At 42.0% G+C, this 15,922-nt stretch overlaps 1 protein-coding gene and 1 long non-coding RNA gene across 3 annotated transcripts; both read left to right on the top strand.

The window, feature by feature from the left end:
• Nucleotides 1–360: 360 nt before the first annotated feature.
• On the top strand, nt 361–9,198 carry LOC146181496 (uncharacterized). Of its 2 annotated transcripts, XR_014700211.1 has the most exons (4): nt 361–1,044; nt 4,091–4,411; nt 6,987–7,131; nt 7,666–9,198. It is a non-coding gene; the product is annotated as an uncharacterized LOC146181496 (long non-coding RNA). The 2 variants fall into 2 exon arrangements; XR_014700210.1 differs by lacking the exons at nt 4,091–4,411; nt 6,987–7,131; nt 7,666–9,198 and adding an exon at nt 2,410–2,997 and having other exon boundaries at nt 361–478; nt 965–1,044.
• A 3,610-nt stretch (nt 9,199–12,808) lies between these two features.
• LOC146181495 (uncharacterized) lies at nt 12,809–15,154 on the top strand. Its single transcript, XM_084575796.1, has 2 exons — nt 12,809–12,815; nt 12,927–15,154. Exons 1-2 carry the CDS (start codon nt 12,809–12,811, stop codon nt 13,982–13,984), a joined length of 1,065 nt encoding a protein of 354 aa, XP_084431922.1. The 3' UTR covers nt 13,985–15,154.
• Nucleotides 15,155–15,922: the final 768 nt, after the last annotated feature.

Here is a 15,922-nt window from a genome sequence, read left to right as displayed (position 1 = left end):
ATGGCGCTAGGGTCGGGTAACATGGCGGCACCCATGTATCGAAACTAAAATTGTGTATAGTCGTTCAGTGACACATCCCAGAGAAGTAGCCGCTTCTCGACTTCGTTGATCAATATCTCATTGAACAAAGCGCATGAGATTTTGTGCAATCATGTTACGCGGGTTTGTTTGCTAGAAAGTGAAAATTATCTATGCTGCAGTTTCGACGGCTTTCTCTACACGTTTCCTGTGACGTCACATTTTGGAAATCTATTGGCTGGTGGCCGCCATAGAGGAAGAAAACTGGTGGCCGCTTTGTATGCAACGATCGCTGCGACGGGAGCGGCATGCGACCAACTAGGAAGTCGGCCACTGCCGCTCTGCAATGGAAGCGGTGTGCCCTTCTGTCACTGTGCGGCTGAAATCGCACTCTGCTGCGGCGAGAATCGCATCATGTGAATTGGCCTGAACCTGGGTACTTCTGCATGAAGAATGCCAGGTAGTCAAAATTTCCGGAGCCCTTCAATACAGCGTTATCACTAAACAATTTTGTTTACTGACGAGAAGCCCCAGGCCAAAAATATAATTAGAAGGAAAACATTCATAAATAATTTTTTTAACCTTTGAGATTCTTATAAAAGAAACTTACTTGTGCCCACTGAGTGCCAACCTAATCACCTTGCTTTCCATCCCTCTGAACCTCATTTCTTGTACCAGGAATCACATGTTCCAACAATGAAGTAAACACTTGTTGCAGTTGCATTTGAATCACTGCCTGCCATCACAATGGTGTGATGCTACATGCAAAATTTAAGCCTTTTAAAGCTCACATTCATTAAATGCACACATCGAAGTTGTAACACATAAAAGTTCTGTCTGCAGGCACCTACTCCAACGATAACTTCAGGCCAGAGAAGGATGCCTTGAATGAGACATGGCCTGCAGCTCAACAGTTGCTCTGCCATTTATTTCCATGTGCTCCAAGCTGAGTGGCGCTGGGTGACATCTGCACACAACAAGGTGGCCAAAGACAACAAGCAACAATTGATAGCAGCCTTCCAACAGGTATAACAAGCTTATTTTCAATTTATTTATTTTCTGGAGATTCGGCCGCTCATAACAGCCACAGCGAGATTTGGTTGCATAATATGGCAGAAATCAAAATATAGTGCAAGAAATTTAGTGGAAATTTACCGGTGCCTTTCATGGTACGAAACCAGTGTTTTTGACTCCTCTTACAGATCCTCATTTGCATACATGCACTTTGTCACTTCCTTAATCAATCCCCGCTTTAAACAAGTTGTACAAATGTGCCTGCGTGATCTAAGTGGAACACAAGAGACTTCTGATGCACATACAAGAAGAGAGTGAGAAGTTTGGGCTTAAACTGAACATTAAAAAGACAAAGATCATGGCGTCTTGCCCTATCAAGTCCTGGAGCATCAAGGGACAAGAAGTGGAACCTGTGACAGATTTTCTCTTCTTGGGCTCCAAGATTCCCCCGGAAGGAGACTGCAGCCATGAAATTAGGAGACGCCTGCTTTTGGGAAAGAGAGCCATGGCTAGCCTTGACCGCCTAGTAAAGAGCAGAGACATTAGTCTGCCAACCAAGATCCGTATAACTCGTGCTATGGTCTTTGCAGTTGTGATGTATGGATGCGAGAGTTGGACTGTGAAGAAGGCTGACCGCCAAAGAATTGACGCGTTTGAATTGTGGTGCTGGCGGAGACTCTAGAGAGTTCCTTGGAAGGCCAAATGATCAAATCAGTCGATATTGTCGACTATAAACCCTGACTGCTCATTGGAGGGTCAAATTCTAAAGTTAAAACTCAGCTACTTTGGTCATCTGATGAGGAGAGTGGAGTCGCTGGAGAAAGATTTGATGTTGGGAAAGGTTGAGGGTCACCGGAGAAGGGGTAGGCAGCGAATGCGATGGTTAGATGGCATCCTCGAGGCGCTGCAGATGAAGTTATGGTGAGAGACCGGAAAGCGTGGCGTGATATGGTCCATAGGGTCACGAAGAGTCGGACACGACTGAACGACTGAACTGAACTGATCTAAGAGCAGCATGCCTGACACAGTATTCAAAGTTCCTGAAAGGATATCTCACCTTTCGACCACAAATGAGCAACTTGAGTTTGCAGCTCCTCCCAACCCTGTCAATCATGTGGTCTCATTACATCATACACACTGGCCATTCACCTGCCAAATACCACCTGCTAGAGACATGCCTGTGATTTTTTGCTGATAACACGAATGCCAAAACCGATGACAATGATGCTGGATTATCTGCAGCAAGGGACCTTTCACGCTATCATGCTAAAAGAGGATTCTTTGAGGTTGCAAGCAGGATGTGCACGGCTGCAGATGCTTAAATTTAGTGAAACAATAATGCTTTGTACCTAACTATCATTTCTATTTTATTTTCAGATCCTGTATTCAAAGGATGCTGAGGCACTTGAGGCATCAAAGGAGCACCTACATTCTCTCCCATGCCCTTCATATATCAAAAGGGTCGAGGCATTCCTTGGGTGTGAGAAGGAGTGGGTGCTTTTGTACCGAACTGGCTTCATGTCAACTAAAGGCCACAACACAATTACTCCGAGGCCTCGATCCTAGTATTAAAGGACATCATGCTCTGCTGCACCAAGGCGTGTAATGCAGTTGCTTTGGTCGAAACCATTGCGACCAAAAGCATCTCCGAGAAGCATCTCATCGCCTCACATTTGCACACCTGCTCCAGAAGTTCCCAGAGATATCTGCTGCATCCATACAAGTTGGCAGGAACGTGTATGCAGTGCGAAATGCTGAAAACACCACAGCATACGAAGTCCACGCTGACCTAGGTTTCTGCAGCTGCTGGAGAGGGAACCAAGGGGCCCCCTTCTGTAAATATCAGGCCGCAGTGCGGAAAGCTTTTGGGGGGCCCTTTACCAACAGTCCAAAGCTGACGCCTGAAGGCTGCCGCCAGCTTGGTCACCTTGAACTCAACGAGAAATGCCCACCTTTGGAATTTTTCACGCCAGCAAGGTTTGGGGACTGCAGTTCCTTCCACGAGGTGCAGTGAACCAAGCATGGAGGATGAGCACAGCTGCAGTGAGCCTGTTCAAGTGTCACAGGGTCCATCTTCAGTTCCTTGCTCAAGTCTCCAACCTGAGATACCTAACTGGCATTATCATTGAATTCCACCCTCAAGGTGTTAGCACCAGATTCTACAGTAACAAAGGCAAGCAAGGTTTGATAAGTGTGCCTCAAATTATGACATAGTTTTGGTGACAGCTTTATAATGGTCTTTTCTAAGATTTTTATTGGGGTTCAGCAGTCACAACCCAAGTTATTGAAGAGGCATGTGATGATAAAAAATTTAATTATCAGGCTATTCCTTGATTATTCCTTTTCGTGATAAGCCATTGCCATGTTCATTAGTGACACAGATAGTCAGACTCCTTCCACTCATTAGTGACACATCAATTATGGTGAGGTAACCATAAACAAAAGTGGATTAATAAGCCTCTGCCTATGCCACTCATTAGTTACACAGTAGGCGAGTGCCACACGTCACGTAATATGAGCTTATCAGTAAAAGAAAAAAGTATTTACTGCTTTTTTTACCCCTCACTGGGTAGCTGTCACCTAGTAGCCACGTGGAACAGTGGACAGTTACGGATATACTGTAGTCATGAGTTGGTGCTCTCTTCTTTTAGGGAATTTAATGATTTTGGTTTGGTTTCTTTTGTGCAGTTTAACGTCCCAAAGTGACTCAGGCTATGAGAGGCACCGTAGTGGAGGCCTCCGAAAATTTCGACTACCTGGGGTTTTTTAAAGCGCACTGACATCGCACAACAGATGGGTGTCTTGCTTTTCACCTCTATCGAAAAACGGCACAGTTGTCGCGCGCTTTAACCATAGGACCAGCATGGTGGGGCGAATTTAATGGCTTCATGCTTACTCATGCTGCACTGTAAGCAATCAAATTGTCTGCATGGCAAACCTAATTTTCAAAAAAATTGTTTTACAGGTTGTTGCAGAGACGTATGCTGGACTTGAACAGGCACTGCGCTTAGTGCACAGTCTAGCAGATGGAAATTCTGCTTACATTGTCTTGTTACAGAACATCACAACCAAACTTAACAAGATCAACAGCAGTTGTGGCGCATTCACAACGATGATGCGGCTGAAAGCTGCAACTGCCGCGGACAGGCAAAGGAGCAGGAAGAGAAAGGTGCAGCCAACAAGTGTGGCGAGGTGTCGTGCTGGACAACCGCGGGGCTCAGCACGGATTGCGGCTGGGCAACCAGTCAAGCCAGTACAACCAAGAAAGGCAAAACGCTCACACAAGTTGAGCCACTGTGTATGAGAACATGTTCCAGGGGCCTGATGTCACTGAATGTACCTAAAGTCAGAAAACCAAAGGAAAGGGAGTCTCAGTCAGGTAGGCACCGTTTCTACAGTAAGACTTGTCTTCACCTCGCTAGTGTGGTCATCGCTGCTGGGATTTATATAGGCTTTTGTTTCCAATGAAGAAATTCAGGGAAAGAGGGAGAAGGTAAGTAGGGTGAAGAATAGTAAAATGGAAAGATGTTGCTTTTGTCTGAGCTGGACATGTGCGATTCCCTGACTTGCAAAAGATAAAACTGGCAGCAGCATAGAGAAAACCAGTCTGATGAATCACTACAAGTAAGCTCATTGTATGTACGTTAGTAAGAGTGGGTTAGCAATTCCCAAAACAGGCCTGAAGAGAAAGAGTTTCAGCACAATACTTGAGGAGAGCTCCTGAAATGGTGATCTGCCAGCATGACCAACAACATTAATGCAGAAAAAGAAGGATAAAAATGACAGCGATTTAGCTACAGCTAAACACAAGTTTTACATGTAATAGAAGTGTTTTCACATTAAATAGGTTTAGTTAGGCCTATTAGGCTTACCTTAGCTTAGGAAAGTTTAGACATAACTTTTTAAATTTTAATTAATTAGACTGAATTTGAACAGTTTGTGCCCCACAATAAAACCTTTCGGGCTCGGAACGCTACCAGATGGTGCCATTGCTGGGACAGCGATATGTTTTGCATCGCCATTACTGCAGTCAATGCAACTATCTAACTGCTTCAGATTCAATCAGGCAAGTACCCCAACCTTTTTAGTATAAAAGGAGACTACTAACTAAATCCCATATCAAGCAAAATTTGATTTCTAGGGATTCAGCGGTTCAGCTGGGAAAAGCAGTCTATGGGATGTGTATGGGCAATATGGAGTACTATTGTAATGTGAGTATAGAGAGCTTTTAAGCTTACCTAGGCCTATTAGGTTTCACTAAGCCTAACACACCCAGTTATAGAGGGCACTTCATATTTATCTATCAGAGTTGTGAAAATTCTGCGCCAACTACTGAACCGTTCGGGCTCAAATGCCAACCACAATGTAACTTGTGATTTCTACATTTTTTTGGCAGTGTAATTTAATGTCTGAACTCGCCTGCATTTTCCAGAATCGGCAAAAAACTGCAGTCTGCAGCGTAACTTTTCATTGTGGCAAGCACATCAGCCAGTTCAACAGACTACGCCATCTGGCAAACTGTAAAGCCCGCCGCGCCCCATGCAGAATATTGGATGTCTTGCAGTTCGCCAGATGGTGCAGCCTGTAAAATTGGCTGATCTGCTCACCATGACGAAAAGTTCCATCACAGATGACTGCAGTTTTTTGCTGATTTCAAAAAATGGTGGTAAGTTCAACCATTAAATTACATACACAATGAGTAGAAAGTTAGATTAGTACTAGGAGATATGGAATAACATGCTGCTTTAAAGTGCACATTCACCAAACACTACTTTGAATAAAGTTTTAACACTTGTTCGAAGTGCGATTTTCCAAGCATAGCATGTATGACTTTCGCATGTGCTAAAATACTGTTGCAAATATTGTGGCATGCTTTGAAGCAGGATGTCTCTGTTAGGAGTGAAATTGTTCCTATATTTCTCAGTATGTGCACTGTTCATAAATGGCATATCTGACTTTCCTTCAGCCTTATCTCAACTACAGCAACATTAACAAGCGATTAATTTACATTATTTTATTTCGATTGACGATTCTGCTACCCTTAGCCCTAAAGAAGGTTGCTGGTTTATTGAAATTTCATTGCTAGAAACAAGATAGCACCAATGAACATAGTTTTTCACCGCTTCGTTTATGTGCATTGAACTAAGCGTGTGAATGTGACTAACAGCGTAACGTCACAAAATGCAATGCTACAACTTCTTAATATTTTGTCGGTGTTTGGTGCGTAGAATCTATTTATACTTCTTTTGTAGCCATATGTGTATATGCTGCAAGCAGATGATGAGGTGCACTGAAACAAGCTTAGCTGGTTCTCATGATTGGCTGAGGTCTCTAGCTTCCGTAGGGCTGCAATTTAGTTATGGGATGGAGTATAGGCTTAGGAAGGTGTTAATACCTAAATACTTGTTCAAAGATGTTCTAACTTCATTTCCTCACCTGAGATAGTTGGCCCTAAACTGGTGTGACCAGGGAGTAAGATAAGCCAGGAACACCAACTCTGGCATGCTGCAATGCACTTGGCATGGGCCGATTTTGCTATGCGAATGCCGAGCCTGTGTCTGGCGCTCAGCCTCGGACTACTCGCTTCCTCCGCTCCCTTTTCCTCGCGACGTGGCTTTGGTCACGCTTTCCTCCTCTCTATATCCTCCTTGCAGTAAGAGTAATTGGTGCGCCGCCTCTCGACAGTGAAGCGAAACAAAATGCCCACGAGCTCGATCCAGGCGATCACGCGGGCGTCGTGTGGCCAGATAACGACTGCATAACATTTGTTGCCCCTGCCTTATATGTTTGGTATTGTGTGCTGTTTTACTGTAACATTGTTTCCCCAGTGTGTTTGCTGTCATGTTTTTCAATAGATAGTAAAGAAATCTACATATATTCGTGTACGAAAACAAAAGCCACGTGTACTCACAAGTAAGATTATAGTGGCATTAGTGCTTCTGTTATATGTGCAGGTGGAAACAGCGGCACTCTACGTCATCTGCCCCTTGTGCTGCCCTTGCATCACCTGTTGCCACTGCATCACCTGCTGACCTCGGATCAGCTTTTGCCCACACAGCTCAGTAGCAGCAGCCAATGGCTCCTGCAGCCTTGCCACAGGTGATCTAGCAACTGGTCCAGATGAGTTGTATGAGCAGACATCACCGAAAAACTTTGTGTACTGTTGCTGCTGAGCTTCAAACTACAGCAAAACTCATGATGAGCTTCTAAATATTTCATGAACTGAACTTTGATGCCTGCGGTTGTACAGAAAATTAATACTTAAGCTGATGAACTAATACTTCGCACTAACTTTTTCGTTTTTCGCGTGGCTTGAGTATGATTCCCCACCAACTTGCCCAGTTTTCTGTCCTTATCATAAAATTAAATTTATACTTCTGGTATTATGCCATGTTCAGCTACGTCTCCTTGTGAAGCATAGGCAACTAGTTAGCAATTATACTCTTACTGCTCTTTCCTTCCTTCTTGATTTTCACTGTAGCACCTACGCACAAAATGTGACAGCACTTTTCTGGAAGGCCCATATAGAGATGTTTCTTTATTGTTAATAACCTTGTACATTATGACTAGTGAAAATGAGTTTCGCATTGTTACTAGCATGTATTTATTCTTTATTACTGCAATTTTACACAGCAAACCCAAACAGAAAACACAAGTTTGTCAAGAAAGAAGTTTACAGTGTTCATGTGCCTCATCAACGAATCGGGTACATCAACTCAAGTAACACATCTTGAGACATGCGACAGCAGCGTACAGCACCAGCCAGATGTTAGTAGCAAGCACAGCGGACGTGACCATAGAACTAGCTATTTTTCTGGCTATGACAGCATCGTTAACTCAGCGAGTGCATTGCAAGACTTTTGTAGTGTCAGCAGCATAATCTTTGCATTGCTTTTTAGCATATTACCACCTTCATCAGAACGAAAATTTGATGTCACAAATCAAAACAGGCTTCTTTTGTTTATTATGAAACTAAAACTTGTATCAGCTACTTGTCACTAGCTGTTCTCTTTATAAGCAAAACGTCTGCGTCGTGACATTTCAAAAGCTTTTGAAGACACTCTCTGTGGCAACCAAGAACTAAATTTTTTGCCCTGCTATGACATTTTGGTCCGAAACTTTTGTCTTAACAGTGTATTGTATCAGGTACAGGAATTTAAAATAGGCAAGATTAGTTCAGAACTGGAAGTGGATATGTGATGCTGTACTGTGAAAAATGGCCTGTTATTGTGTGCATAAAATTAAAGGCTGGGTTGAGCTGTTTGTCATAATTTTGTGTAGAAAACCAGAAAACCTTATCAGTGATCAAATGTGATAATGCATTGTCACCTGTCTTTACCTGTCAGTAGTAAAGCAAAGATATATTTTTCAGCTTTATATTGTATAATGTTATTTCCACAAACTTTTAGGTGTTTTTAATGATAATGCTGTTGTGCATTAATGCTTTGAAGTGTGTCATTTTGCTTCTAGCCTTTTAAACAAATGCATTGCTAACCAAGCTGTACTTAACTGTCCATTTTGTAGTGAATTCTTGAAATGTTTGTATTCCTGTCAATTTTATCTGTGCATTAGAACTTTGTGTTTTGCAGATAGTGTGATGTGGTGTACTTGCATGATCTCTTTATACTGAATATGAGTACCTGTGCTTTATTCTCAGTATTCTTCTCCCGATACAAAACATGCGGATACAAGTTGCCTTTTTGCTGTTCTGTAAAGCACTTTGTTCTAGATCTTCAGAAATGGTGCATGAGAAATGCTCTTCAAATGAGCTTGTGTTTTTAGCACATCTGCTTCAGTGTTTTGCACACATGCAGCAGCAGAACTGGTAAAGAGTGGTCATATTTGTTAGCTCATTTTTTGTCATTTTCAATTTCATAATCACACTATGTACTTTTAGGATGTTAGCATTTTCTGGCGTTCAATAATAGTAGTAAATGGGAAATGTATTTTTCCATTGTGTTTGGGGCTCAGTTCTGATGTATATACAATTGTAGTGAACATGTGCTTTATTTTGCTGCAGCAGGCAGAATCAAATCAAATCAAATAAATCTTTATTCACGTTCATTTAGTACATTGGTTTTCCTGTCCAACCTAAGCACAGTATGCTTGTTGGTTGTTCAGGCAGTATGGTGAAACATCGAATGTGTACAAATTATTCCCAAAACAATGACACTAGTACATGTGTACAGTGCAGACATTGTGTATACATATTGAGCAAATGGGAACACTCTCGAGAAAAGTAAACAAAAATGAACACAGGTCATCATAAAAGCTTGAAATGAGCAATATTTAATTCTAAAATCGGAACCAAAAGCAGGGGAGGTAAAATACAGCATGCAAGAGGCCATCAGTGATTTATCAGCAGAGATGAGCACCATTTTATTACCGCTTTAGTCATTTTACGTTTGGTTTTAAAACCGCAAAACTCATTGCAAAGTTCACTCAATATCTTCGATCGCTGCCAGTGCCCTGGATGTAGTCAAGGATGCTCTCTCCTGAGGCGGTGAATATATTATTTTCTTTATATTTGTGGGGACACTTCATCTTAAGGAGATAAGTCTCCCCGGACAGGCAGAGCAAGCCGTCAGGGCTGCCATATAGCCAAGGCTGATCTGGGGGAAGGATGAGACCCATCTGAAATAGTTTACAATCACCTTACAATCAGACAATACAACCGACCGTAGTTCGTCACGGGCGTCCATAATAAGTTGCTAGTTTCTTGATTAACCCTTCCACAGCTTACTGCATGAGACCTGAATAAAAGTAACAAAACCAGGCTCCACAAACCCTATTCTGTGGCATGGACTCTAATGCTTTATTCAACCTAATAAAAGCAAAACATTGTCGTGTTGAAGTTGACACTGCTGAAAGGGTTGTGCGAAATTGGATATTTTTTTGCTTTGGAGGTTTTCTTATTTCTGAAGTGCTAGATTTCACAGTACTGTAAAGACTGGACTAAGTATGAACTCACCTCCACAACTTCAACACCTAGTAGGCGCTCCTCCATCCGAGCCAGGGGTTCCATACACAGTCCTGTAATTAGGTGAATAAAATGAAATATATGCTTTTTTAAGCTTGTGCTGTGTATTCCACCAGAAAAACCTTGCACTTTATGCGTACCATATGCAGTGGCCTGTGAGGAAAATGGCCTCGAATCCAGGATGGCCTTGGCAACCACCTCAGGGCTGCATCTAGTATGGAGTAGTGTATGCCCAGTTGTGCTGCTTATCCTGGAATTCTCTTTGTGCCACCTAAATAAGAGTTTACATACCCAAAATCAGAAGCATGAAGTAAACATGTACCTGCTTTGTCAAAACTTTAGAGCTCAGGGGCTTGGTTTTAAGCTGTGGAGTGGGGCTCTTGTAGCATACCTGGAACTCCAGCCCATTAGAGGAGGCAGAACTAGAAATTTTCTTACCTTGAGGACTGAGAAGTCTGTAGAAGTGCTAGAAGTGAATTTACATTTTTTTTTTTTAAATTACTATCGAATTGAAATGCATAGCACTGAGGTGTCTCTCATACTTTCTTTAAACACACATCTGTACACAGGGTAACAAAGGAGAAAGATGATGGCTGCACAGTATGAAAGAGCATTGAACAAGGCTTGAAGGGGCCCGAGCCTGCAAGCCAAGCCAACATTTCAACAAGGGTCTTCATCTTAAATAAGCCCCTTGAAATGTTGGCCCGGCTTGCAAACCAAGGCACCCCCATCCTTGTTCAGTGCTTTTTCATATATCTGTGCACAGGGACATCACTCGCTATAACTCACTTATCAAAACACGTCTCGCACCACTTCAGCTATATTGTTCCAACACCTTAAAATTTAGCTGCTAACAGGAAATATGCAAAGTAGGCATGTGTTGCCAGTTATGAAATGGGAAAATGTCATTTCAGATAAAGAGCAAGCCACTTCTCATGCCAAGTAAAGTACAGCCAGTAGTCACAATTTCAAAGAACCTCTTCACTACTATACTTACAGCTGATAATTGTTTAAACAAGTTATTTTTTCACATGACAGATGATGAAGCAGGTGGCCTATTCACTCCAAAATTCTACCACTGATAGGACACAGAAAGATGTGCCAAAGCCTCTCTTGGACATGCGATCAATCAGATCAATAAAATTCACTGAGTGTTGCATCTCCAAATGGCAACTATTCAAAGCATAGCATCATGCAAAGGTAGCATTCAGCTTAGCAAGTACTGAGCAAATAAGGCTACTGTGTTTGCATAAATGATAAATGGTTAAGCAATGAAACTGCACAGTAACTAGTTAATTCACAGTATTTTCTTGTTCACAACTTTCAAAGCCAGAGTACACCTTTTCAAAGCTCTAGTGGCAGCAGTTCTGAAATATTTAATGCCTGGAATTGAGGGCTACATACCTTGATATATTGAAGTTGCGATGTCATCTATTTCCTCAGCTTTTCTTAGTTTTGATCTTGCCCTTTGGTATGTATCTAAAAGAAAGCAAAATTGGGTGTTGAGCATTCATTTTAGCCCAGTTTAAAGCCTCCAACAGTGAATGTCAAAAACACAATTGTTTAAAAACTTAATGTGAAATGTTTCCTTATAAATTCAGTAAACATAACACTCCTGAACATACTGTCAAAGGCAGACCACAATGAAGGAAGAATTGTGGAGGTTCATCCTGGTCAGACCACATTATATGAGCATAACCTCTGTCAAGCATGGTTGTATATTTGTATGGCTTAATAACCTTTACTTCATCCCAGCAAGCTATATTATTGGCAAGATGATCCGACTCAGTGCCTGCACCATAGAGTTGACATATTCAGAGCAGCACGTGCCTTATTCGTGGCAAGATTGAAGGACCATACACCAGTAAATCGGCTGTTCTACCCTCGCCTAGTCACTTGGTACACAGCAGCATCTCTCCCCAGCAATTCATGCGATGTGACGGACGTCATATGGGAACACCTCCAGCAGATGAAGGTCAAAACCGTGCCTAATTTGATCATGGGAGTTGCAGTATGAAAAGTAGAGCTTATACTCTTAAAATTTCCACTCCAAAAATACTATGATAAATTTTATCAGTTTTAATAAATGATACATGAACAGGACAAATGAAACACGACCAGTCTGCTGCCAGAGCTAGGAATTATGGTGATCTATATTGTGGCAATCCAATTTTTACTTTGTATAAAAGTAAAAATCAACTGTGCTGGTGTTAATTATAAAGTGACTACATTTTTGTTTCACTCTTAGTGCTTCGTTGCATCCATGTTGCATTAAATGCAGACAGTTCATGCTATATTAAATATTCCTTTAATTAACCAGCAGACTTCAACATATATCCTCTTTTCTTAATCTCATAAGATTAAGAAAGGATAACAGGGAAAACACACTGGTTTTCTTACCTTCAAAACTCAGAACGTCAACAGTGTGTTTCTTGAAAGAAGCTTCTGGCACTTCTCGGTGTTTCACCGCCTTGACGGTACGAGTTGCATAGAACGCTGTTGGCCAAAGACACTCACCTTCTTTTAGCCAATTTGTTGGCACCACATCGACTGAGTCATCGGATAAGAATCGAACTATAGCAAACATTGCCTGAAAAGGTGAAAACTATTAGGCTGCAGACAGTAAAAGCATTGAAGTGTTAAGTAAAAAGGAGACAATTATATATGCAACACATACATCTGATGAGGCAAAATTACATAGTATGAAGCAATGGAAAAGATACTCAATGTTGGAACCCAAATAAGGAAGCAGCATACATTTTGACTGGACACACAATATCGGCCACACCTTGCAAGATGACAGGTGAGATACAACGAAAATGCCCACATCACTGGAGCGGCAAGGTATAGTGTAGAAATCTCTAACCTCTGTGAAATGTCTGCCCACAATCACTTCTGATTTCTGAAAATGCAGCTTTCCTGCCTGCTACGTCACCGGTCCCAGACCTGCATGCGCCGCCGCCGCCGGATTACCTCACCCTGGATCCATGGCCATCCCCAGCGAGACAACCATCATCGACTGAAGCATCTATAAATGTGTCGCATCTGTCGCCGCCGCTCTGTGGGCTCGGTAGCTGTGCAAAAGCACAGACTACTAATCCGTTTGTCTTCATAATGCAGGTTGGTAACAAGTTCTCTCTTTTCGCTAAAAAAACTAGTAATTACTTCCTAATGCAGCTGCCGAGCCTGCAGTGCTGCGCTGGTGTTGTTGTTGATTGTTCACGTGCCATTCGTTTATTACTACTTTTGTCGGGAGATGTGGAGACCAACCCTGGGCCCGAGAATTCTGAGACTATACTATTCGAACTGCAGAAATTGACAACTGGACAAGCAACGCTAATTTCCGACTTGCAGGACATCAAAGCACAGCTCAAAACAACTGACATAACCTTAGCCGATTTAAAAAAACGCATGATTACCCTCGAATCGCACTACGCCACTCTTTCTGCCCTTAACTCTGAAATAGACAGCCTGAAAACATTAACAACTGAACTGAGCCAGCAGATCATCAAACTAGAAGAACGCGTTGATGACGCAGAAAATCGTTCCCGGCGCAATAATCTGATATTTTATAATATCCCTGACACTAATGCGTCCGAAAACTATCAGGACTCAGAACAAACAATCATTCACCACTGCTCCACCACTCTAGATTATGAAATTGACCCGAATCAAATCGAGCGCGCTCACCGCCTCGGCCGTTATTCCACAGATCGCATAAGGCCAATCATTGTAAAATTCTCATCATCCAAAACCAAAGAAACCATCCTCTCTTATGGCAAAAAGCTTAAAGGCACAAATTATAGCATTGGTGAGGACTTTTCCCCTGCGGTCCGTAACGTTCGAAAACAGCTAGTTACCTACGCACGAACAATAACAGATAAATTCGCCTTGCGTTTTAAAACCCTGCACATCGGTCCTAAGCGTTACACCTACGACGAAGCTTCACAAACCATAAAAGAGATTAAATAGCAGTCATTGCGTCAACATTCGGCAAACAGTCCTAAACATGCACCGCAACCTACTCTTTCTTTATCAGCGATTTTCACGAATATCCGCAGTTTTATTTCAAAGCGCGACATCGTTTCTAATCTGGTCTTATCATCATCCAGCAACTTACTAATCTTGACAGAAACGTGGCTGCACTCTGACATCTCTGACAGGGAGGTCCTAACTGACTTGCCAAATTTTCGTCTTTTCCGCAAAGACCGTAAAGACAAGAGGGGAGGGGGAGTACTCATTGCAACTAGGCAGGAGCTATCATGCACATACATTAACTTGTCATCAGATATCGAAATATTGTGGATCTTACTTCACTCTTTACCACACTCAGTTCTCATTGGCGTTTGCTACAACCCCCCTAATAACAGTTCAGATTTCCCTCGTAAATTTAACAATGCATTGAATGAAATCAGAATCAAGCACCCTAATGCCACCATTCTACTATTTGGCGATTTCAATTTTCCTACCATCAATTGGGAGACTCTAACAGCTATGGGTAACAGCGATGCTAACGAATTTCTGGATATTTGCCTTAATTTCAACCTCGTACAAATAATATCCGAACCAACTCGTGTAACCCATGACTGCGCTAATACCCTCGATCTCATATTGACGGACCGTCCTGATTATGTTAAATCTGTCACATATCATCCAGGTATCAGTGATCACAAAATAATACATGCATGTTTCACCATTAAACCCCTTTCTCGCATAATCAATAAGCAAAAAATTAAACTATATGATAAGGGAAACTATACTGCCATTAACAACGGTCTTCGCGCGTTCCAACTTTTTTTTGAGTCAAACTATAACCAAAGAACAGTTCATGACAACTGGTCACTATTCAAAAGGAAAATTGAAGAATTGGTTGAAAAATTTATTCCTAAAATGACCGTACGAAACAACCAACAAAACCCATGGTTCACCAACACATTAAAACGTTTGGAAAACAAAAAGAAACGCCTTTACCGCTCAGCTAAAAACCAGCACACTGACAACTCATGGAATAAGTATTACGAGGCCGAGAAAGTATACCTAAAGAAAATTCGTGAAGCCAAACGCACCTTTTTTCATTCCGATTTACCTAAAATGCTGACCACTAACCCCCGGAAGTTTTGGCAACTCATTAATCCACAACATGCGCGTACCATTTCAATCGCTGATGAGTCAAGTGAAACAATCTCTGATACAGACTGCGCCAACATATTTAATGAAGCGTTTTCATCCGTATTTACTAACGAATGTGATCCACCTCTTCCTGTACAACAGACATTTATTCACCACCCTATGCCTCCCCTAATATTCTTTCCTGCAGGAATCTTATCATTGATAGAAAACATGAAGCTGTCATCTTCTGCCGGTATCGACAATATCAACACTAAAATACTGAAAAACACCAAAGACACATGTGCGTCCTTATTGTCATTGTTGTTCACGCAGTCACTACTCACAGGCCAACTACCCAACGATTGGAAACGTGGGAAGGTCGTTCCAGTCTTTAAATCAGGTAACAAGAACTCGCCATTAAATTACCGCCCCATTTCTCTAACCAGCGTACCCTGCAAAATCATGGAGCATGTTATCTATACCCATATCATGGCCTTCCTTGATTCTAACAACTTTTTTCACCCCGCGCAGCATGGGTTTCGTAGGGGCTACTCTTGTGAAACCCAACTGGCTATTTTCGTGCATGACCTGCACATTAACCTGGATTCTCCGACGTCATATTTTTAGATTTTGCTAAAGCCTTCGATAAAGTACCCCACAAACGCTTAATGATAAAACTTTCCCTATTAAATCTGCACCCCAACATTTTAAAATGGATTGAAGAGTTTCTAACTAATCGCTCCCAGTTTGTTACTATTAACAATAAGTTCTCTAACTTCCTTCCGGTGACGTCAGGTGTTC

This window comes from Amblyomma maculatum, chromosome 8 (genome assembly GCF_055883805.1).
Source record: "Amblyomma maculatum isolate TAMU_Amacu chromosome 8, ASM5588380v1, whole genome shotgun sequence".
In the NCBI taxonomy this organism is placed as follows: domain Eukaryota; kingdom Metazoa; phylum Arthropoda; class Arachnida; order Ixodida; family Ixodidae; genus Amblyomma; species Amblyomma maculatum.
The sequence above is the reverse complement of the archived record's forward strand: the minus strand, read 5'-3'. Positions and strand labels throughout refer to the sequence as shown.